At 49.0% G+C, this 22,130-nt stretch overlaps 2 protein-coding genes across 2 annotated transcripts; both read left to right on the top strand.

Moving 5' to 3' along the window:
• Positions 1 to 1,776: 1,776 nt before the first annotated feature.
• On the top strand, positions 1,777 to 10,741 carry LOC142898336 (uncharacterized). The gene is made up of 13 exons (XM_076041250.1): positions 1,777 to 2,073; positions 3,306 to 3,424; positions 3,851 to 4,065; positions 4,440 to 4,563; positions 5,832 to 5,953; positions 6,512 to 6,598; positions 7,324 to 7,413; positions 7,799 to 7,887; positions 8,486 to 8,711; positions 9,489 to 9,611; positions 9,719 to 9,884; positions 10,114 to 10,202; positions 10,377 to 10,741. Exons 1-13 carry the CDS (start codon positions 1,984 to 1,986, stop codon positions 10,496 to 10,498), a joined length of 1,662 nt encoding a protein of 553 aa, XP_075897365.1. The 5' UTR covers positions 1,777 to 1,983; the 3' UTR covers positions 10,499 to 10,741.
• A 1,375-nt stretch (positions 10,742 to 12,116) lies between these two features.
• On the top strand, positions 12,117 to 21,334 carry pianp (PILR alpha associated neural protein). The gene is made up of 5 exons (XM_076041262.1): positions 12,117 to 12,127; positions 12,328 to 12,764; positions 13,194 to 13,272; positions 17,786 to 17,932; positions 19,517 to 21,334. The coding sequence occupies exons 1-5, from the start codon at positions 12,117 to 12,119 to the stop codon at positions 19,536 to 19,538; spliced, it is 696 nt and encodes a 231-aa protein (XP_075897377.1). The 3' UTR covers positions 19,539 to 21,334.
• Positions 21,335 to 22,130: the final 796 nt, after the last annotated feature.

Here is a 22,130-nt window from a genome sequence, read left to right as displayed (position 1 = left end):
GGACGCTCTGGCACGAATGAGGCATTCATGTCCTGTCGGAGATCACACCGTCAGACGGTCTGACGTTGAAACAAAAACCTTCTCTCCTGCCGTTCAAGTGAAAATGCAGCATTTAATCAAACACTCGAGGGGAAAGCAACTTATAACGAAGTTCAGCGCTCACCTTAAGTGAATCACAGGGCCAAGACAAAGTCTGTTTTAAGTCCAGGAACTCAGCCCAAGGGAATACAAGTTACTGATCGTGTGAAACTCCCTCGATAGCCAAGTAGACAAAATTACAAAAACATTATGATTGCGCAGATTTATTTTATTTTAATTTTTTTTCGAGAAAAGCATGCTGCGGTAAAGGTTTCAATGTTCAAAATACATATCACTAACACAAAGAAAAAAAAAGTTCCAAAATAAAAGAAAGACAAAACTCAAAACATTCAATTCCTATATTTAAGGTCAAAGGATGTAGTTTTTCTGCCTTAAAAATGACTACTGTTAACATCACAAATGCTAATATTATAAAGAAATCCTCTTTCTAATGTATTGATTTGTTACAGAGAAAATAGCACCCCTGCCCTGCCAGTGGCACAATTCTGGCCCACTGACCTGGTATACAACTAGTCACTATGGTCAGGAGTGACTGACGGTAGTGTTCTTGTGAGAGGGTGCTAGTAAGGCATCCTTACTCAGCTAGCAAGAAGTACTGCATCAGTTGTAAGGTTGCTATTATTTCAATTACAGATCACAGAGTCATAAAAAAATTTGCACGAATCATTTTTCAAGGACAAAAACCAGTGCTGTTTGAGGTAATACAAGTTTGATTATTGTTTCATTAGTAAAAGGAAACGGTTTGGAAAGATTTATCATGGACGTGCCCGTGTACTTTATTTTTCACACTGTAATGAATCACATTAATTAATGGATTAGTAATACAATGGAAACACTCATGTGTACTATTATTAAAGTTATTAAGATAAAAATGCAATATAATGTTGAATAAAAAATTGTATTTTGAATATTTATGTGATGCGAGCCAGATAAGAAGGTAGGTAGGTTTGATTCCCACCTGGCGCCCTTCTCTGGGGAGTTTGCCCGTGTGTGTCAGCGTGTGGTTTGTTCTCTCAGGACAAGTGTTGATAGAAAATGGATAGATAGATTTATATCAGTTCAACTGTAATGAGGTGACCAATTCTACAGTTCCCCAAAACATGGATTTCTTCAACGCTTCATGACTTTATCCTGACATCACAGCTTACCTAAGAAAGATGCAAGATTGAGCAGGACATCAGAAAACAATTGTTGTGTTCTTTCCCGGATGTATTTTTAATGCGAAAGAAGAAAAGGTTACACAAAAGGACAATGCTCTCTACTGGACAGATAATTCAACCAATGATCAGTGACAGGCAGTCAAATTAATTTTTTTATTTTTTATTTTTTAAAGATGCACCTAACCTTATGCCATGGTCATGTACTCAATTTTGTATGTGACAGAAAATTGTGTTTGAAGCATGAATTCTTACCACTTAGTGTGTTTCTTCAAAAGATGCCTTCTGGACAACTAACGTCAAGAAGAGGTAGGCTGTTTGCATATGTTGTGTGACGGTATATTTTTGCATTGTCTTACTAATGGGTAGCGCATGTATTTATGAGGTAATTGTAATTACTCCTAACATAATTTGGATTGTGGTGGTGGAATCAGAATATCCAATCGCCAGTTGGCAATTGCCTCAGTGTCCACATGGTGTCGCTGTAGGGACAGTAATACACCTCAAGCGTATTGTCAACATCCGGCGACACGTCTACTCAACGGAACACAACCCGGTGTAGCCGCCTGATCCATTCAAGTATCTGCCAAAGGCCGTCCAGATTGTCTATTGAAAGGCGATGCTGCAAATCGATAACATTAAATTAAACCCAGTCTGACTGTTGAACGTCTCGTGCAGTTTGGCTTTGGACTTGGGCGCCTTTTTCCACGAATCGCGACGTTTCCAAATGGGGGAGGTGAGGAAGCTGCAGAAGAAATTGAGACAGATTGAAAACCTGGAGATAAAATTCAGTCTGACCCCAGAGGAGAGATTCAAGGTACAGAAACACACGATCCCGTTCCCCCGTCTGCGATCATCAACCTTCACATTGCAGTCAGGCGCAACAACAAGAGCAGCTCGACTCTTCTCCCATCCTCTTAAGTGTCAGATTTAGGAGGTTTTGCCTGCACCACAGTTACATAAATCCACATTGTGTCATGACCAAAGGTTATTACTATATCATAATAAAACGGTTATTTATGCAGATAATTAGCTTCCATTACTGGCCAGAGATTTGCTTCCTTTTTCTTTTTTCTTTTTCTTTCTTTCTTTTTTTTTTTTTTTTTATCAGATACCTGCTTAGTAGATATCTACCAACCCCAACGCTATTAATTTTTTTTTTTTTTAATGCTGTTCAGGGGAAACTTCAAATATTCTAATATTGGCTTGTGATAAATCTAACGGCCAGTAAATCTAAATGCAGTAGGTTGGGCCCAACTTTGTGCCATTAAAACTCTCCTATGAAGACCAGTTGGCTGGTCAGTGATAAAAAAAAAGAAAAAAAAAAAAAGAAGCTGGAATGAGAAAACTAATTAGAAATGTTAACACCACTAGCATGTTGTTATCCAAATATATAACAAAGCCATCACTTATCGTCGATATTTCTTGCAGCAAATCACATGTGCGTTGGGTTGTAATTGCTTTCGTCCCTCAGTCGGTCTGAGGAATGAACTCATCAGTCATCCCTTGTTACTCTCCAGATCAGGTGCTTGTTTTGATTTCATCAACAAGATACTGCCTGCCTGCCTTCAAAACATATCAAAACGATATCAGGAAAATCTTTCTGCCACTTAATTGCCCATCTAATTTCAAACCCTGAGCCCGCTATCTGGAGAAAACCATAAAATTGTGGCTGCCGAGCCGACGCTGTGATGAGATCACCAGGACATTATCAGGAGTTATTTTCCTGAGACATGACAATCTGCAACCAGGGCGACAATAAGGCATCATGCTGCTTTTGTCACCATTTAAATAATAGACGTTTTATGTGCAGAACTCGCAGTGTCTCATTTCACTCTGGAGAGTAATCTCGTCATTTTAGGTGAACAACTGGTGCCTTATCCAGTCACTGGTTCACGGCAGGATCTTCTGCATTTGATGTTCCACTTCGCTTTCAGCGTGATGATACACGACCGGCTGCGCGTGTTGGTTGTGCATAAACAACTTGTGGATTTTTTGCATCTTGGTTTTTTTTTTTACAACCAATCTCGTGCCTTCTACCCCCCTCAGATCTCCAGAAAGGCGGAGCTGCGTTCCAGATTGGCTGAGCTTCAGCTGCAGCTTTCTGGCCCGCAGCAAACTCTGGGGATCTTGGGAGACGAGAAAAAGGAGAAGATGAAAAGACAAGTGTAAGGAAGTGAGGGCGAGGTACCAGCGAAGGGGGGGGGGGGGGGGGGGGAACAGATGGAGAGAAACATAATTCTTCAAAAGCAAAAGCATTCACTTTGAAGCCTTTGATTATTTTTTTGTACGTCTGTCCAAACACACTGGAGGTCATACGCCGTCATGCTTGAGGAAAACGAGAAAATTCTCATGACCGTGACATGTGTAAATATCATTTATGGAGGCAATCCTGTGCAGTAAAGCCTTTTAGGACAGTGTTCTGAGAGGAGCCTCACACACACACGTTTAAGGAGTTTTTAATTAAAGGCAGGCATTTTTTTCCCCCCGTATGAGGATCCTCCGCAGTTGCACGCCTCCTGTCACAGAGGGTTGCTACGAGCGTCCAGCATCGCTGGTTATTCATTCAGGTCTTGCTCTCTGTACTGGCACAGGGAAGACGCCCCCGAGGCCCTTCCATCACCGCACCCTCCAGCCTCCAAGATCCTTAAGGGAGGAAAGGTGTCCAAAGCTCAGGCGGCGCCAGCGCCGACTGCCAGGCGGCAAGACGGAGGAGGTGGCGCGGAGACAGCTGGACAGCTGGAGAGGACCGAGAGTGTCTGCGTGTCGGATCCCTGTCGGGATGCAGCCGAGGCACAGCGACAGGAGGGTGGGATTCTGAAAGCGCACAAAAAAACCAAGAAAAGATGATTAAAACAGTTCACTGCAGAATGTTAAATTGATAACAAACCTCGCAAATTAGCCGTAACGTCTAGTTTCAGATCATTCTGGTACCCAGAGCCCGTGTGACGACCAACATTAGAACCAAAATGCAGCATTGACTCCCTTTGAATAAAGTAGCAGCATTTCTGCAGCCCATGAAGCTAAATTAGCTCCGCCCCGGCAGCTTAATCCATAAACGTGGAAGTGGCCAGATTAACAGGCCGCTGTGCTCGGCAGGCAGGTTTAGCTCATTGCACCCATCTCCTCTCTCTCTCTCTCTCTCTCCCTCTCTCTCTCTCCCTTTCTATCTCTCCCTCGCAGAAGACAAATTCACACAGCTCCGGTCAGCCTGGGAGAAGGCGAGGTTCCGCCTGAGGCGCTTGGAGGGCCACAACGACATCGTCACCTGCGTGGTCGCCATCAACAGCATGGTGGTTTCGGGAAGGTAATGCCAAGACGAAGTCCTCATTTGCATAATGGCTGCGCAAAGTGAACATTTCGCCTAATTTACACCCCCACACCCCTTAATATGCCGCCGCTCGCTCCCTCAACGTCTGCCGCGTGTTTGTCTTGCCGCCTCTCAGCCGGTCGCCGGGTCCAAGTCGCCTGGGAGCTGCGGCGAACGTCATTTAACGTCGGCTTGTTTGCGTCCACCCTCCCTCAGACGCTACTTAGCACCGGAATAGAAACTACATACTGGAAAACTGAAATTCCGCCCTGGAAAATTGTATTTTTTCTCTGATGAGATGAACTCATAATTGACATTTTGGGGCCTCTTCTGTTTTCCTCGGTGCATAATGAAGTGGATAATTGAAGAACGGCGTCACACCTGGCATCTGATTGGCTGATAGCTGGAAACTTGTCCTGCCTGTCGTCACTGCGGGAGTCTGCGTGTCCTCGTTAATGTTTCCCTCTATGCACTTTTAGCCAGAGGCATCAACTCTTGAGGAATGTTCTATGTTTACATATAAAGCAGGTTATAGCTCAGAGTCTTACACTGATTTCCTCCCGTATTTGCCTGCCAGCAAGGCTACCCACCGTGGCTAATGTTAGTGCAGTTATAAACCTCACATGCTTGACACAAACACATACATTTATATTTATACATTCAATATGGAACACAGTACTGTAAAAAAATAAATGTAATATAACAAAACAAACACCCACCCTAATACGACTTTGTACAAGTAAAAGAACACATCAACAAACATCAAAATAAAAGCAAAATATTTGCAAAACAAACAAAAAGCAGCTTTCAGCTAAAAAAAAAATCAGTTTATCCTAATCTTGTGCCGCTTTCGAAAAAACACTAAAACAAAAAGCAATCGGCACCAGGGGGGGAAAAACCGGCTCCCAGCCAATCAGGAGCCGACTCTTAGAACCGATTTGTTGGCAAACGACCTGTCACTACTGGCTAGCCTGTCATGTCCTAGGAAGAACACATCCAAACCACTGGGCGCTGTTGAAGATGCTTAAAAAAGTGAACATTTATTTTGGGAAGTCGGAGTTCAAACCATTTCCTTAAGAAATTAGGAAAGAATAAAAAAATAAAAAAAAACACCTCACAATGTCAGTGAGTTTATGATTTTAGTATTCAATATTTCTGTGTCATTTATTTCTGTATATTCTCCCAATGAATCAACAGTGAATTTGCAAGTGACCCCTGATCTGCCCTCCTCTCTGCCACTCTGTCAACTGTTGTCCTCTGCACAGCCGAGACACGACGGTGAAGGTGTGGCACGTTCCCACGGCGACGGAGCACAAGAACCTGGGCGGCCACTCGGGCGGGGTCACCTGCCTGTCTGCGCCTCCCCCTGAGTTCTGCAAGAGGCTGGGTAAGCACACACACACACACACACACACACACACACACACACACACACACACACACAGTCTCACAGTTGCATATGGGGCCGTCTACATCTGAGTGGTGTATGTGTGGTAATTATAGGAGCGGCTCATCAGACAGAACCCGGTGAGAGATAAACTCAGCCGACTCTATTGAGAATTCACTCACTGTCTGAAGCAGCAGCCGCTCCTGCATCACTTGAACTCCAGCAGCCTCTCCATCTCTCCTCCTACAAGCCTCCACCCCCCCCTGCGCCCCCTGCAGAACTCTATACAGGCGGCACATACAGTTAAAGACGCAGCTCACAAGAGCATCCACTAATTTGACTGTTTCTTTGCCTGCTTTTTTTCTTTTTTTAATTATTCTCCCGTCACCTCGCATTGTCTGTTTTTGTATTTTCTGCATTGTCACTCGTTTGCTGTTTGTGCCCGGCTCAATCGATTTCTCTCCTCCTTTTGACCCTTGTTCCTTCCTCCTCCTCACCCTCCTCATCCCTCCCCCCTCCTTCCTCTGTCCTCTTCTGCTCGTTTGCCCCCTGCGCCAGCCTGGTCGCTGTCTCTGTCCGACAAGGAGAGGTTTATTTTGAGTGGCTCTGCAGACTGCTGTGTGAAGATCTGGGCCCTGGACATTGGTATGCTGAACTGCACCAGCAGACCTTCACACACACACACACACACACACACACACACACACACACACACACACACACACCTATCTATCTATCTATCTATCTATCTATCTATCTATCTATCTATCTATCTATCATCATGTCACGTCCAAATAGACACCACAAAAACCGTATTAGAATTATACAGTAACATTCACTTCCTTTAGATGACGCCACAATTCGCTGCAGGATAACACATAAATAAAGGGGAAAACAAAATAAAAGAACAGAACAGACTTAATGTCTCACCTAAATGTAATTTTTGTTTTCTTGGTCCAGGCTTTCTATAAATATTCGGCAAGGGCGAAAACCCTGTAATCAAAAAAACCCCAAACATTTCAGACTGTCTGCATCATTCAGCCACAACAAATCAACAGTTTTACACCTAGCAAACAACTTATGACGCAACTCATGGTACAAAGGGCAATAAAACACAAAGTGGAACTCATTCTCAATATCTATCTATCTATCTATCTATCTATCTATCTATCTATCTATCTATCTATCTATCTATATGGCTCTATATCTATATATACCATCTATAGCAGACAGTGCCTCAGGGCTGAGTCTAACTAAGGCTCCTGTGTGCGGGTGTGTGTGCATCACGCTCGCTCTGCTGCTGAGCCTCTGCCGGTCTGTTTGCCGTCAATTACTGTAAATTAGTATTTTTCTTCTCCTTCCCCCTCCAGGCCAGTGCGTAAAGTCAATCTACACGTTCAACGCCGTGACGGCGCTCTGCTTCGTGCCGGAGGGAGACGGCTACATCGTCACTGGGTCAGGTGTGTTTTTCCCCGCAGAGGGACACTGAAGGTGCGCTCGGGCGTGACGGCAGACATTTGACGTCAAAGTGATAACATAACCAGGTCCCCCCGCCGGTGGTTGCCTGTTCACATTTGTATCTATTTCGACGTTATTTGCTGGGTCTCGCAAACACACGCGGGCGGTAGCCTGCGCAGACGCCCGGTTTTGTAAAGTTTATTCAGCGTTTGGCGGTGAGAGCGTCACGCTGCGACCAGCGAGCGCAAGGCGGAGAGACGGAGGCTCACGGTGAGGGCAGCCCGGCTCAGGTGGGCCCCACCGTGACCGGCGGTAATGACTGCCAGACGCCTGTCAGCAGACGTTAACCTCACGCTCTGTCCCCCCCCCCCCCCCCTCCTCTCTCAGACGGGGGGAAAGTTCAGGCCTGGAGCTGGCACACTTTCCAAAACTGCCAATCAATCAACGCTCACCAGGAGGCCGTCACCTCCCTGCAGGTAGGTGGGCCGCCACCCCCCCGCCGCCCCCCTGAACCCCCCTTGCACCACCACTGTCCACCCTGACCGCACTCGGCTTCACTCTCAAGCCTGCTTTGCAACACAACAAACTCACTAAGCGTCTTTATCCGTAAAAAGGTTTGTCCGGAATTATTTCATTCATTTGCAGGAAAGAGTCTCTCTGGAGGAAAATGTATTGCTATCAAAGAGGGGGGGGGGGGGGGGGTGGAGAATCAAAGAGGTTCGGTGAGACGTTAAGCCGCCGTTTCCGGGGCCAATTTTTGAGCGTTCACTGTACGTATTTTAAGCACAAAAGGGGGGGGGAAGGGGGCTCTTGTTGCAATATTGAAACCCACATCTTAATATCCGCATTTTCCCCCCCATTTGTAATCGTCAGAATGTACCTAAAGTCTCAAAGCTGAGCGCATCATTGTCCTGCTCTTTGCTGTTTATGATGCAAAGTGCTTTTCATTTATTCAAGTATACATTTTTAAATTGTTCGCACAATTCAAATCCACGCACACACACACGTGCTCGCACGCAATCCGGCGAAAGAGGCAGATCACCATGACAACCGTGTCTCCTGTGCCCTCCGCAGTCTCAGGGTCCGCTGGTGTTCAGTGGCTCGGCTGAAGGGGGCGTGTCCGTGTGGGAGAACCGCTGCTCCGAGCGGGACCCTCTGCGGCTGCTGCACCACTGGAGCGGCCAGGTGACAGGCTGCGGCGGCGGGGGCCCGGACGGCCGCCTCGCCCTCAGCCCGCGGGGGGAGCGGCTGTTCGTGGCGCACGGCCGAGCTTGGCTGAAGATCCTGGAGTGGCGGAGCGGTGAGGCCTATAGCGAGCCGAACACTGACACTGTCTCTGTGTGTGTCTGTGTGTGTGTTAGGGCTGTGCAATTAATCAATTTTAAATCAATTAATCGATTAATTTTTTTTAGTCAAGACGATGTTAAAAAAAAAGGAAAATCTTAAAATCTATTTTCCTCTCACATGATTACAAAATGTGAAAGTTTTGCTCTTTATTCATTTGTTGTTGTTCAAGATGATAGAAAGACCTTTTATTTTGAAATTGATGTTTTGTGAAAGACAGTTAAGGTTGTCACTTTATCCACAAGGGGATTCTTCTGTGTTTGGTTCTCAAGTTTTCACTTTAGTCCCAAACAAGGGAACTTCATCTTTGTTTATGAAGAATCTGTTTATTTGCAAGTGTAGTTTGTTGAAAGTGAGGTTCTCACTTCATTCATCCCTAGGGATTCAACTTTGTTTGGTCAAGAACACTGTAAATGTCGTCACTTTACTAAACCCAAGGAGGCTTTACAGCATCTTTCAGTTGCACTTTGTTCCTAAGAGGGAAATTTGTTTGCTATTTTTCTTTAAAAATAAAGATAAAATATTATTATGAAATAATTTATTCCATTGTCTTTTGTAGTAAAAATTGAGTTCTCAGAGAAAAGAAATTGGGATTTTATTTTTGTCCAAAATTGTATGTGTGTGTGTGTGTGTGTGTGTGTGTGTGTGTGATACAAGCGGGAAGGTGGGAGGTGGTGGATGCTGGATGCATTTGCATAATGCTTCCTGCCTAACATCTGTCCAATTATCTCAGGGATGATGTCCAGACTGACCAATCACAGCAGCCTGTCCGGGGTGACAGATTGCGCCCACCAGACAGGAGGCCTGCTAATTGGCTCCTGCTACGATCTGGCCAACGGCGAGAGCTCGCTGAATTGTGAGTCCGCACACCCGCCAGAAGTTTCCGTCGTGCCGCTCACTCTCTCTCACTCTCTCACTCACACCTGTCCCCCTCGATCGCCCCCCCCCCCTCCCCCTTTCCAGTGTTCTCCATGCCTGGGTGTCGCTACATGGCCTCTCTGACCTGGCCCCAAGCTCCCAGAATCCTCTGCCTGGCCACGTGGACCACAGGGAGCGGCGACCACCGCTGGGTCACCGGAGGTCGCGACCTCATCGTATGGGAGCAGCTCCCCAGCTCCGGGAAGCAGAGGTTGGGCGTCGCAGCCTCCCCCCTCGAAAAAAAACTTTTCCACTCTTTAAGTGCTTGATTATCATTCCGTATTTGCATATTTCCCTCCAAGGTCATTTGCAAAGCTAATTCCTGAGGCTTGTATTGGGGGATTTATCACGTGCGGCAGGATTTAATATTGACACACGGCGGGTATTAAGATGTTTAAGGGTGTGATGAGCCTCTCTTTTTTTTTCCTTTCCTCCCACAGAGGTGACGTCACAGTGTGGAGAAACAGCTGCTTGGAGTCGAGCTCGCTGGAGTCAGAGGGGGACACGGAGGATGGCGAGGACACTGACGGTAGGGAGAAAGACACACACACACACACACACACACACACACACACACACACGCACAAACTTCCCTTTTCAGACGGGCCTGACGAGCACCCGCAGAACAACAGAGCCCACCGTCAAGTTAATTTTAGACAGCCGACGTCGTGACGAATCCCCGTGACCTCCTTGTCGAATTTAGATCCGGACGAGGACGAGGACGAGGACGATCAGGGGGGAGACGAGCGGCGGCGGCGGCGGCGGAGCGATGCGGAGGACAGCGGAGGGGCGGGCTCCTCCTGGATGCGCTGCGCTCTCCAGTGAGCGGCGGTCTCTGGCGCGAGGAGGAGGAGGACACAACGGCCTGCAGGCATGAAGAGGAAATGAGAGGAGGGAGGGAGGAGGGAGGGACGGGGGGAGGAGTGTGACAGTCTCTCAGTGTCGAAGGAGCAGCATAAGGACCGAGGGAGCGCACGTGTGTGCGTGTGTGTGTGTGTGTGTGTGTGTGTGTGTGTGTGTGTGTGTGTGTGTGTGTGTGTGTGTGTGTGTGTGTGTGTGAGTGAGTGAAAGATCCAGCCATTGTAAATATATTCTATTTTTTTTTTTTCCCATGGACAATAAAAACGTCACACTCTTGCCTCCGAAGCCGCTCCGGCTGTTTGTCTTCATTGCGACCCGGCCGCCGCGTCTCCCTCACTAACACTCAGCTCCGCTCTGCCCGGCTCTACTGGCTCAGCCTCCGTAAACGCATGTAAATTAAATTTAATCCCGTCCTCACTTCTTCTTCTTCTTCTTCTTCTTCTTCTTCTCCTCTCTCGCTCTCTCCTGGGCGTCCTCTCTGTTTTTCTAAACATAATTGACAGTTTTACAGAGTGGAAGAGAGAGAAAAAGAGAGAGAGAGGAAGAAGAGAAAAAAAAAAATCACCCCCCTCGCCCTCCCTCCCCAGGCTTCTTAAATGAGTTCAGTAATGCCGTCGACTGTATCATCCGTGTTTGACTTGTCAAATTCGTTACTTTGCCACTGCATCCATTTAATTGAACCCATTTTAAACACACACGCACGCACACGCGCACAGACACCCACAATTAGCATTTAAATCTCTTTCGCTTCCCTCTCATGCCCCCCTACACTGCTCTCTCTCTCACTCTCTCTCTCACTCTCTCTCTCTCTCACTCTCTCTCCCCTCTCTTACTCCACCAGACTACATGTCTCAGTCACTACGGCAACCGATGCTTTTTTTTTACTCCCTCTCTTGCTCTCTATATCTACCCCTTTCTCTCTGTCTCCCTCTCATTCCCTTTCTCCACTGCTAGAGGTAGGTATGATAAACTGATATGTGTCGGACTGTGTGTGTGCGTGTGCGTGCGCATCTGTGTGTGTGTGTGTGTGTGTGTCTTGGTGACATTTCTCTGGCATTTTGGCAGCGGCTGAAGATGGGAGATGACCGCTGTCGGCTCAAAGTGCCACAGAGTCTTTGGCTTACACGCGTGTCGCCTCTTAATGGTGATAAATGTTTTGCGCTCAGGTGTGTGTGTGTGTGTGCGTGCGTGTGTGTGTGCATGCTTTTACTGCATTTGAAATACTGGCAGTGCTCTCTGGGGAGCTGAACTGTGGAGTTTGTGCAGAAATGTGGCCGTATCAGATAAGAGTTGAGTTGAAAAGCTCGGTGATGTCTGAGATTGATTTTTAATTTTTTTTTTGCCTTTTAGGGTGAAAAAGTGACAGTTGACTCTTTGCTTGCTGCTCTGCCTGTTTTTTTTTCTTTTTTTATCTATATTTGAATCTGAAAAGAAAAGATAAAACGGACCCCCCCCTCCCTTTCCCTCCTCTTGCTCCGTCTCTCTTCCCTGCTCCTCTGTCCTCTCTTGCAGAGAGAGTGGGAGGGAGAGGGAGGGAGAGAGATGACCGGAGGAGCGGAGTCTCCGTGAAGAGAGCGAAGCAATGGAGAGATGGTAAGACAGATATGATCTGAGGTGAGCGAGACGGGGGAGGATGGGGGGGGGGGCTTGCATGAGATGTCACCCTGAGTGACGGCTGGCGGCGGCCGATCGATGCGGCGAGCTGATGAGCTCACGCAGGGCCGACACATTTTCTTAGGACTTTAAACTTCTCCGGCCACCTTCTCACCTTCTTCTCCGTCCGCCTCCCTCAGCTCCATCTCTCCTGTTGCACGAGCGCCTGCCCCCCGCTGCCTCGTCCCCCTCCTCCTCCTGGTGGCGCTGGCGGCCCGGCCCTCCGCCTGCAACCAGGAGGACGCCGACGACGCCGACAAGGAGGCGACGGACGCCCCGTCGGCGCAGCTGTCCGTCACCGGCCAGGTCACACCGACCCCCCTGTGGGCCGTGGTCTGGGGTCCCACCCAGCAGCTGGAGGATGAGACCTATCACTTCCTCTCCAGCCAGGAGACGGACGCCATGCGGCCGCAGGCCACGGCGGCCGAGTACTGGCTCTACGGCGACGGCAGCGTGCAGCCGGCGCGTGAGGAGGACGGACAGCAGCGGACGCTGAACCGGGAGGGAGCGGAGGAGGAAGAGGAAGAGGAGCAGGAGGAGGAGGACCCGGGGGCGGAGGAGACGGAGACGGAGGAAGGTGGGCATCAGGGGGGATCCGTCCGCGTGAAGGATTTTCCCAAAAAAGTGAAGGTGGCCCCCAGCTACAGTGCACGCATACACACACACACATGCACACACACACACAGGCCCCCCAGGGAGTTAGCCGTCACCACCAGGGGCCACTCTGCCGTGTGCAGCCGCCCGTGTCTGAGCCGCCGGGGGAAGCGGCCGATAACTTTTCTCCAGTCAGTCGGAGGACCAACTGGCTGCCGCTGCTGCTGCTGCTGTCAAATTGCAGAGAAGACGTCACGTCATGGGATTAGCGTCGCCGTTGTAGTCGGAGTCTGGCCGGCTCCTGCCACGTCTTCATTCGGTGCTCCTGCCATTGTCCTGGATACAAAATTGTGCACGTGGCACGACTCGAGTAATGAGTGTGCATGTGTCTTTGCGTGTGTGTGTGTTGCAGTGGACCCGCAGTTCTACGTCACGGTGACCATCTCCACGCTGCTCGTCTTGACGGCAGTCATCATTACTGTCAAACTCTGGTAGGAAACTTGATGATTCTTCCCTCCCAGAAAAAAACAACAAAAACAAGACAAGAAGGAATGTGTGTTGGTTGCAGGAAGAGTTGTAAATATGAGCAATTAGGGAATAACCAGCAAACCAAGATGATTCCGACATCTCGGATTGATCTTGGTTTGCTCCGTTTTTGGATTATTTTCTTCCTTGAGCGCTTTGGACTCACTGTGGCGTTCCTTCAGAGCAGATGAGGTGATGTGAAAGCCATTAAAGGCCCGCTGTGTAAAGTTCAGAGCCATCTAATGATAAAATAGAACATATTGCACACTGAGTTAATGTCAACGCCTGTTTTCCAACATCCAACTTCACAAGCCCACAGCTGCCTCGCACCATCTGTGATATCAGAGTTAAATCAGCAAATGAAAACATTCAATTTAATTTATTCGGGACTTTATCAAAGTAAAACTACAGATGGAGTTTTTTTTTTTTTTTTTAATCTTTTTGCGCAAAAATTCTATGTTGTGCAAAAAAAAAAAAAAAAATCAAACACTGAGCCTTTAATGATTTAAAAGGGAAGACACAGTTTAAAGCCCACAAGATTAAAGGGCAGAATTGGAAATTATTATTATTATTAATTATGAATAATTATTTTTCAAGTTGAATCCTAATGTACGGTGGCCTCGGTCAGCCAAAGATTGCCAAATTTCTTTGTTTGCTTCTGGGAAGAACCTGTAGCCACTTCCTGGCCCCTCTGACAAGTCGGAGGACGAGAGCTGGCAGGTCGGAACAGATGCTGCTGGATTTAACGAGTCCAGATGTTTGAGCCCCAGCGAAGACGACACCTCGGTGACTGCGAAGCTCTCACACTCGTGGTCGCTCCTCCCCTTCCTCCGTCCGCGTCTCCTGTTGTTCCACATCACGTCACATCACGCCCCACCTCCCACCTCACCACCCATGAGGAGCCGAGCTGTGTAATTGCTTACTTCATTAACGGCACGCATCCTCCTGGAAGCCGCCGTGGGCGCAGATGTGTCGTTTCAGTGCTGCCGATGCGATGCGGCGCCGCCTGCGACCACCGGGAAGGGTCGGCGTGGACGGGATCAGAGCGGTGATGCGGCCTCGCTGCCGCCGTCGCCGCGGTGTAAACTGCCACAGCTCGTTAAAGCTCTGGCGGATTGCACAGACAGGGCGGGAGGTGGGGGGTAGGAGGTCGTCACACTGTATAGGCGAGTCTGTATCCTGCGAGGCCTCCAAGGAAGTGGAGGCTGCGGCCATTAGCCAGAGACGGGGAGCTGCGTGTGTGTGTGTGTGTGATGGAGTAGAAGCTCTTCCTCGCTTTGCTGATCAAACCAATAACAGCCAGTTTATTTGACCGCCGGGACGTCTCCCGCCTCTTTTTTTCCAGTGTCTCAGCCTTGACTTTTTCCTCCTTCCAGTCGATCTCATTTTTCTCACTCTCATCCCCCTTTCCAGACTTTGGTCCTCCTCCTCTTCCACCTCCTCCTCCTCCTCCTCTCTTGACGCCTCACTGTAATTCTCTTATCTTCTCATCTCGCCCGCATTCCTTTTGTATCGCAATTTTTCACTTCATTGCACAGATCTGCATAATTTGTTCTCTTCCGCGTCCCCTTTCTTCACGCTCTCTCTTAATATCAGTTTAGTTCCCACACTCCTCCGAACCCCCTCCCACCCCCCTCACCCTCCACCCCCATGCCCCACATTCTCCCCTCGCTCCTTCTCAAAAAATCGTTCCTCCCTTCCTCGCACTGAAAGCGATAGTTCAGCCATAATTGACAAAGACAAGTGGAATCGCGGCGAGGCAAAGCGCTGTAGCCGGCGGCGCGCAGGGCGGAAAGTGAAGACGGCGGCGGAGCGGCGCAGGTAATCAAGGAGAGGAGGGAGGGAATACCGGGGTGAGGAGCGGCTTTAAAGGAACAGTTTGTTCAAAATTGAAATTTACGACTTGCTGCGATAACAATCGAGGCTCCAGGGACAATTTCTGCAGAGGCAAATTATTCAATCCAGTCAGAGACCATTGTGCAATCAGTGTAAGAAAACAAAATGAGAGAACTGCAACACAACCTCTGTGCTTCCGGATGATTACACCCATAGCCGCGTTCAGACTGCCAGCCAAAATCTGATTTTTAGCTCATCTAGATTGAAACCAGATGGCTCTTTTGTAGTGTGAACAGTCACAAATCACACGAAATCCCATTTTTGCAAAACGGATTGAAACCACCTTTGGGAGGTAGTTTCAGATGTGTCTTAGTCTGAACAGCTCCAAACACACCGATGGGTTTTGACTGTCCGTGACATCAGAGCGCCAATGCAGGTGCAGAGCTGTAACGAAATGGAGCAGACAGAAGGAGTAGAAAACAGTAGCAGTCCCTGGACAGAGGAGGAAAGTCATTGGCTCATCAGTGTGTGGGGAGATACTGTAGCTCCATTCAAGCCAAGCTCCAGGCCGTGTGCCGCTGTCACAATTATATGACGTCTCACTGCACGCTACGCTGGACGACGCCTGTCAGGTGGGTCAATAATGTGGCCCAGTCTGAACAGAGCCACATCCCATTTGGACACTTGCTAAAAACAGTGTGGACAGTCAGCCCTAAAAATGGGATTTGAGAAGGAATCTGATTTGAATCAGATTCGCCTGCAGTCTGAACGCAGCCCATGTTTCCAGCAGAGAATCTCTGCTGCAGGAACTGCATGTTTGTGTTGCTCTCACAAGTTAGTTCACTTGTCGGGTGGGAATTTGGCCAAGACTCACCTGTGTCACACTAAACACAGCTCCAGTCTGACAGACCACAGTGGGATTCTGACTGAACCAAAAACACGGTGCTGATACCACACAAGACAACAGCAGCGGGTTGGAATGCTTTCCCACCCTCCAGCTCCAGAATGCTTCTGCGGGTTTCTCAAAGATTGCGTTGACTGGAGTAATAAATGTGTCTCACTCCCATTCTGAAGTGTCCCGTACAGGCATCGCCACCCCGCCTTTGAATACCTGTTCTTTCACTTTCCCTTCCTCTCCTCCAGTTACGGCTGCTGTCGAGCTCTGACTAGTCTTTGCACAGCTGCTGCCGCCACCGCCGCTCTTATCTCCCCCACCAGTCTCTATCTATCTCTGTCAGCACCGCCGGTCCGGCTGCAGATGCGTAGATAATCCTTGCGGCTCGCTGGTGGACTGATACACGATAAACTCTGCGTTCTCTCTGTTCCTGAGAGTGGCCTCCTCCGCCTGCTCCTCCGCTGCTGCTGTCGTTATTAGCGATGGGGTTTTTCTTTCATAATTCACTTTGTCGACCCCTGACTAGAGGATTGCAAAAAAACCTTAACACCCCCCCCAAAAAACACTCCACACTGCCGGAGGAGCCGAAGTGGCCGTATAAATGTGGGATTTGCTGGGATTCAGAGTGCGATATGGCAGAGGGCCGCCCTCTCTATAGACTGGCTCGTGCCTCGGTGTCATAAATGTGTAAATAACGCCATGTGTTAGATTGGGGGATGGTGGGGGCGGGGAGGGAGGGGAGTGGTTGTACAGATGGACTGAAATGATAGCCTATAGTGGAAACTGGCCACTGGCCACTTCGTTATGATCATGGCAGCGGGAGGCATATGTGCTCAGAGACAAGTCAGGCCCCTTCAGTCGTCTGAGGGGCCGTTTACACAGAGACTGATTTTTTTGAAACCGGACATTTTCGACGCTCTCTTATACCAAGAAGTATTCAAAAAAAAAATTGCTGTATACACGGATACGCTGGAAACGACTGCAAACGATGTAGTACCTATGCCAGGCCTGGTGTGGCACTGCAAGTTTACTCCCTGAAGGCGGAAGAAGAAGATGAAAAAAAAACACCCCCGTCTTTGTGTAAACAGGGCCTGAGTTGGCTGCGCTGTTGTCAGGCTGGAGTGACGGGAGTCAGGCAGGGGTTGCCAGGTGTTGAGGGGGTGCAGGAAGGCCTTCCCGTGGTTTCCAGAACAGTTGTGTTTTGTTCCTCGGAGGCCAAACAAAACCTGTGACTCTCGGCTCTGCCTTCGCCCTCCCCTCCTCCCCTCCTCCCTCCTGTGGTTTCTAAAAGCGATGTCGTCACCCCTCTGCCCCTTCCTCCACCCACTGCTGCACGCTCTGCCTCCCCCCCTGTCCCCCCCCCTCCTCTCTGACAGCGCTCCTAATGAGTGCGTTGAGAGCACTAATTCTCCCTCACAGTGGCAGAATAATGTGCTCCATCATTCTAAACGGCTGCTCGTGATGCTGATGCCCCCCTGACTTTGTTTCTCTCTTTTTCTCTCTCCCTCCCCTCTGTCTTTTCTCTCATTTTGCCACGTTCCCAAAACCGCCCTTCCCCCCCTCAATCATTCCCTTCCGTCTGTCACGGACCCTCTCCAATATTTTCCTCGGCCCTTTTCCCTCCCCACTCTCTCTCTCTCTCTCCTGGTCATCATTCTTCCTTTTCCAAAACATCTCTCCTCTCCTCTCTTTTCGCCCCTCTCCATCTTTCTCCACCTCTGTCCTCCTCCTCCTCCTTCTTCTTGCAGTTATGATCGCAGCTGTTCCCGCCACCAGCCTCCTCTCTCCCGTGGCGGGCCCCCTCCGCTCTCCCTGGCGCTCCCTCGCTCCCTGGCTTCCGAGGACAGCCGGCAGACGCTGCACAGCACCTCTTCCTCCTTCGCAGACAGGGAGAGGTAATGAGTCGCCTCGCCGGCTCTGCGCCGTCTGTGTGCGTGCATGCGCACAAGGGCGCGCCAGCGTTTGTGTGTTTGTGTCCGAGTCAATAAGTCTGAAGTGTGTACGAGTCCCACAGCACCTCTGGAATTTAAGTCGGCTCCCATTGTTTGCGTGCAGCAGCCTTCTCACCTGCTTTGTGTTTCACTGCCAGGATGTTCATGGGGTGTAATTGCACTGTAGAGCTGCTGCTCGCCGCGGAAGGAGGGGGGGTGGGGGGGGGGGGGTGGTTGAACGGTGCCGAGATGTATCAGTTTCTTTAAACTCCCTCTCCAGATGAGTCATTGCAAAAAAAAAGAAGAGAAAAAAGAGGGCCGCCCAGCCGCCGTCCAAGAAACCGTGCTGTTATTCGAGGGTATTTAAAGTTAATCTCGATCAGGATAATTATAGTGCTGTGAGCTCCAGTGCTCCCTCTCGCTTCCTGCCTCCCCATCAGCTCCACCAGCACCAGCTTCCTCTCCTTCCATCTATTTTCCCCCCGCCGCCACTCTCTTAGTCCCCAGCGATGCTGCTTTCCGTCTGAATGTGCAGCACTCTTTCGGCTTCCGGGCCTCTCTTCACCGCTACTTTCCTCCCGTCGTTGTGGTTCCCAGAGTCCCTCGACATAAAGGGATGGGTCCCTCCAAAAGGAGGTTTCACCCATCTGCTACCCAAAACACTTTGCTCGTAGAGGCTCTGTCGACGTTTTCTAATCTGTGTAGCCATTTTAGATTTTTTTGAGGGGGGGACGAGAAGATTTCTACCCACTGGGCTTGGAGGGTGTCCTTCAGTGAAAAACAGGAAAAGCACAATCTTCCCTGACTTCTCTTGCGGTATCATTCAAGTGTTTGGAAGACACTGCCGTAAAAAAAATTGGTGAAAAATACAAGAAATTGGTGATGGTGGGATTTCAACATGGAGGAACAGGTGTGCTTGCATTGTCACTGATCCGGTGCGCTCATGTGATCACAGCACAGTCAAGATGGCAAAAAACAAAAACGCCACTGTTTTAAGGCCATTTGGGCTGCCGTGTCAACCTCACCAAAACCTAGATATCGCAATAAAGAAACGGTAATGGAAATGGCTAAACTTCGAAAAACCTCTCAAATACCGCTAAAAGGTTTTTGCGCTCACATGGGATGGTTTTTCAGATGTATCGATATAGAGGTATATCGCAAAAGTGTCATGGAAACACTGAACGTGACGTACGGGGTCACGTGACCAGTTCACGTCAAGTGACAATGGCACCTTATGTTTGGACGGAGGAGGAGACGGAATATTTTTCACAAGTAGTCTAAATCTCTTTTGATTTTGCAAAAAAAAAACTGCAATGGGAACGCAGCTAATGACGCCTGTGGTGGCCATTGCACTCCACAGCAATAATAATTACAATTACAGTAATGATGTCAATGCAAAAAACAAAACGACACCGCAGCCTCTGTCCACAAAGTAGTGGCTGAAATGTCAATAGGGGGTGAACTGTCCCTCTAACCCCAATTCACTGCCATATTTCCCCACCGACCGACCGTCTTAACTCTTCTTCTTTGTCGCCCTCGCTGTATCAGGATCCCGGTTGTGAACCTCTGAGCTGACTGTTTTTCCATATGGTGAACATTTCTGCGGGGCCTTGAGGAGGAAGAGGATGAAGCGGACCTGAGGGGGTGAGAGGGAATGGGAGTTGGGGGTGGAGTGATTGCGCCCGCAGCGCCATGTATTTTCTCTGAAACTGTGAAACAAATTCAGGGATCCCAGGTATCCAGCCATCGCAAAACTCCTCGACTCCCCCGCCCCCGCCCTGAGGTCGGAGAAAAACAACAAAAGAAACCCCAACCACCCTCCACCCCGCTGCGCCCTGCATCCTTCTTCCGTGCTCAGTGTACACGTCTTTTCAACGGCTCGACGTCACTGTAACCTGCTTTCTTGTTTTTTTTTTTTTTCATCCCTGTTTGGCCCCCGAGCTCTGCCAGAGCGGCTACCCAGCCGCACCGGGCCGTCAACCTGCCGTGACTAATTCCCAAAACAAGCAGACTTAACAGCCGTGCCGCATCCCATTACTCCTGGAAAAACACGCGAGCCGGCCCTGACCTGTGCTTCCACAACTGTTCCACAGCCAGTGAGCGCAGCTGCCCGCCATCGAAGCTCTTGGGGGGGCCGTTTCAAAATTCCACATCCAGCGGACTCTCCGTCGACGTGACGCCGCTTCATTTTCCACCGTAGCTTTGTGGGCTCTTGTCGAGTTTACAGCTGGTTAAAAAAAAAAAAGAGTCATTCTCGGTATCTTCAAGCGCAGAAAGGGGGTATTTCACAAAGCCGTTTGGCACAGCCGTAGCCAACAGGCAATGTGTTTAACATGTCACGCTCCAAAAATTGCTGTTTATTCCCCGCTTTGGGCGCCTGAAATGCAAATAGTGATGCAGTTTTTCCCTTCACAGTGCGCAATAGGACTGGTTTTGGTTCACGTGTGGTTGTTTTTTCTTCCCCGACCACCTCATGATCTCTTCTCTTAATTGTCTGGCTTATGTTCACCTCTTTGTCACGCCTTGGTGAGCACGGAGATGTGTCCAAGCACAAAGCTCTTCCAGTGGCGGGCGTGGAATATTTTGACAACAAGCTAGGACAGAGAGGAGCAGAAGGAGCAGGAGGGGACGGAGGAGGAAGAGGAAGAGGAAGAGGAGGAGAAATTCCAGCTGAAAATCGATTGTTCCCAAAGGTTTCTGGAGTGGCGCACAACAAAAGACAGACTTATGTTGTCATGTAAATGAGCTGCTTGCTAGTGGCGCACACGATCAAAGAGGGGTGTTGGGGGGCGGGGGATGGGGGGGGGCGTGGAGGACTGATGTTTGCTGCAACAATATTGATGCCACCTGACAGCCAAGTGTCTCGTTCGGCGACAAAAACAAAACAAAACCAGCCATCATTTTCCCTCTGTGTTATTATCAAGTAAATCAGCTGTCTGGGAGACGTGGTGCACCAAAGGAGGAGCAGGCACCGCGGAGCTTCGTCTCCTCGTCTGGCCGCGTCTCCACCTGCATGTGTACAGTGTGAAGAGAAGCAGTGGGAGTGGCTTCAGATCTTTTATTCATAAATGTCTATTTTATCTAATCGTGAGTGAAATCTTTATCCTCCCCTCCCCACCCTCGTGCCAGGTTGAGTTTGGTAACTTTTCTAGGCCTCACCACGATTATTATCATCATCATCATCATCATCATCATCATCATCACCACCACCACTTCAGACATCGTGCTGGTGACATCATCCAATGGCTCATGTCATGCAAGTCAGTCGTCCAGATTATCCAAGTCTTGTGATTTTTAGTAGCCTTTTCCTGTAGAGATGTGGTCTTTCTGTACCATGGAAGTAAAAAAAACCAACAACAGCAACAACAACAACAAAATAAAAATAAAGACTCGACCCTGGCGTTTTAGCTTCTGCGTGTGTGTCTCTGTTTATTTCCCTGCACGCTGATTGAATTCCCCTCTGGGAGCCGCGCGATGTGCGATGCTTTATGTGCACGACAAAGCTTTGCGCCGTGCAATTTAATAGCTACCTCTGTACCCTCCTAATCTCCCCCCCCACCCCCTGAAGTCAACGTTTACTCCGCCGCCTTGCATTGATTCTAAAACCGTGGGCTTGGCATTAAAAAGTCCTCCACGTGCCAATCATGTTTTCAGCCGTGAGAAGCGGCTGAAGAAGAAGAAGAAAGCCGCTGCTGCACGCGCGCGCGCGCACGAGCGAGGCTTTCCCTTATCTCCTCACCTCATATGGATTTCTCTCGCTTTAGACAGATTAACAGGATGCTAAGCAAGAATTTCTTCGTCTGCATGCAGCTTTTTTTTTTTTCTCCTCCTCCCTCCCTCCCTCTCTCTCACACACAGACAAATGTCAATAAAAAAAAAAAAGAATAATCAGAGAGGCTGCTGCGAGAGGAGAAACAGCACCGGAGTGGATTGAAATTCTGCTCTAACAGCCGGGGCCGACCGCCTCCTGCAGGCATCTTCACCGATCACAGACATTGATTAGCTTTGTTCCACTTGTAAAGTTTTAATGGCCTACCAGTTATGAGGCAGGTGCCGACATGCTGCTGCTGCTGCTGCTGGAGCTGCTACCGTGTAAACCGCTGCTACAGCTCGGTGTTAACACAAGTCACGCGGGCAACATCCAATGTCTTTTTTTTTTTCC

The sequence above is a fragment of the Nelusetta ayraudi genome, unplaced genomic scaffold (genome assembly GCF_046127955.1).
Source record: "Nelusetta ayraudi isolate G7.1 ecotype Tasmania unplaced genomic scaffold, CSIRO-AGI_Nayr_v1 ptg000063l, whole genome shotgun sequence".
NCBI classification, from domain to species: Eukaryota; Metazoa; Chordata; class Actinopteri; order Tetraodontiformes; family Monacanthidae; genus Nelusetta; species Nelusetta ayraudi.
This window is presented reverse-complemented; position numbering and strand designations above follow the sequence as displayed.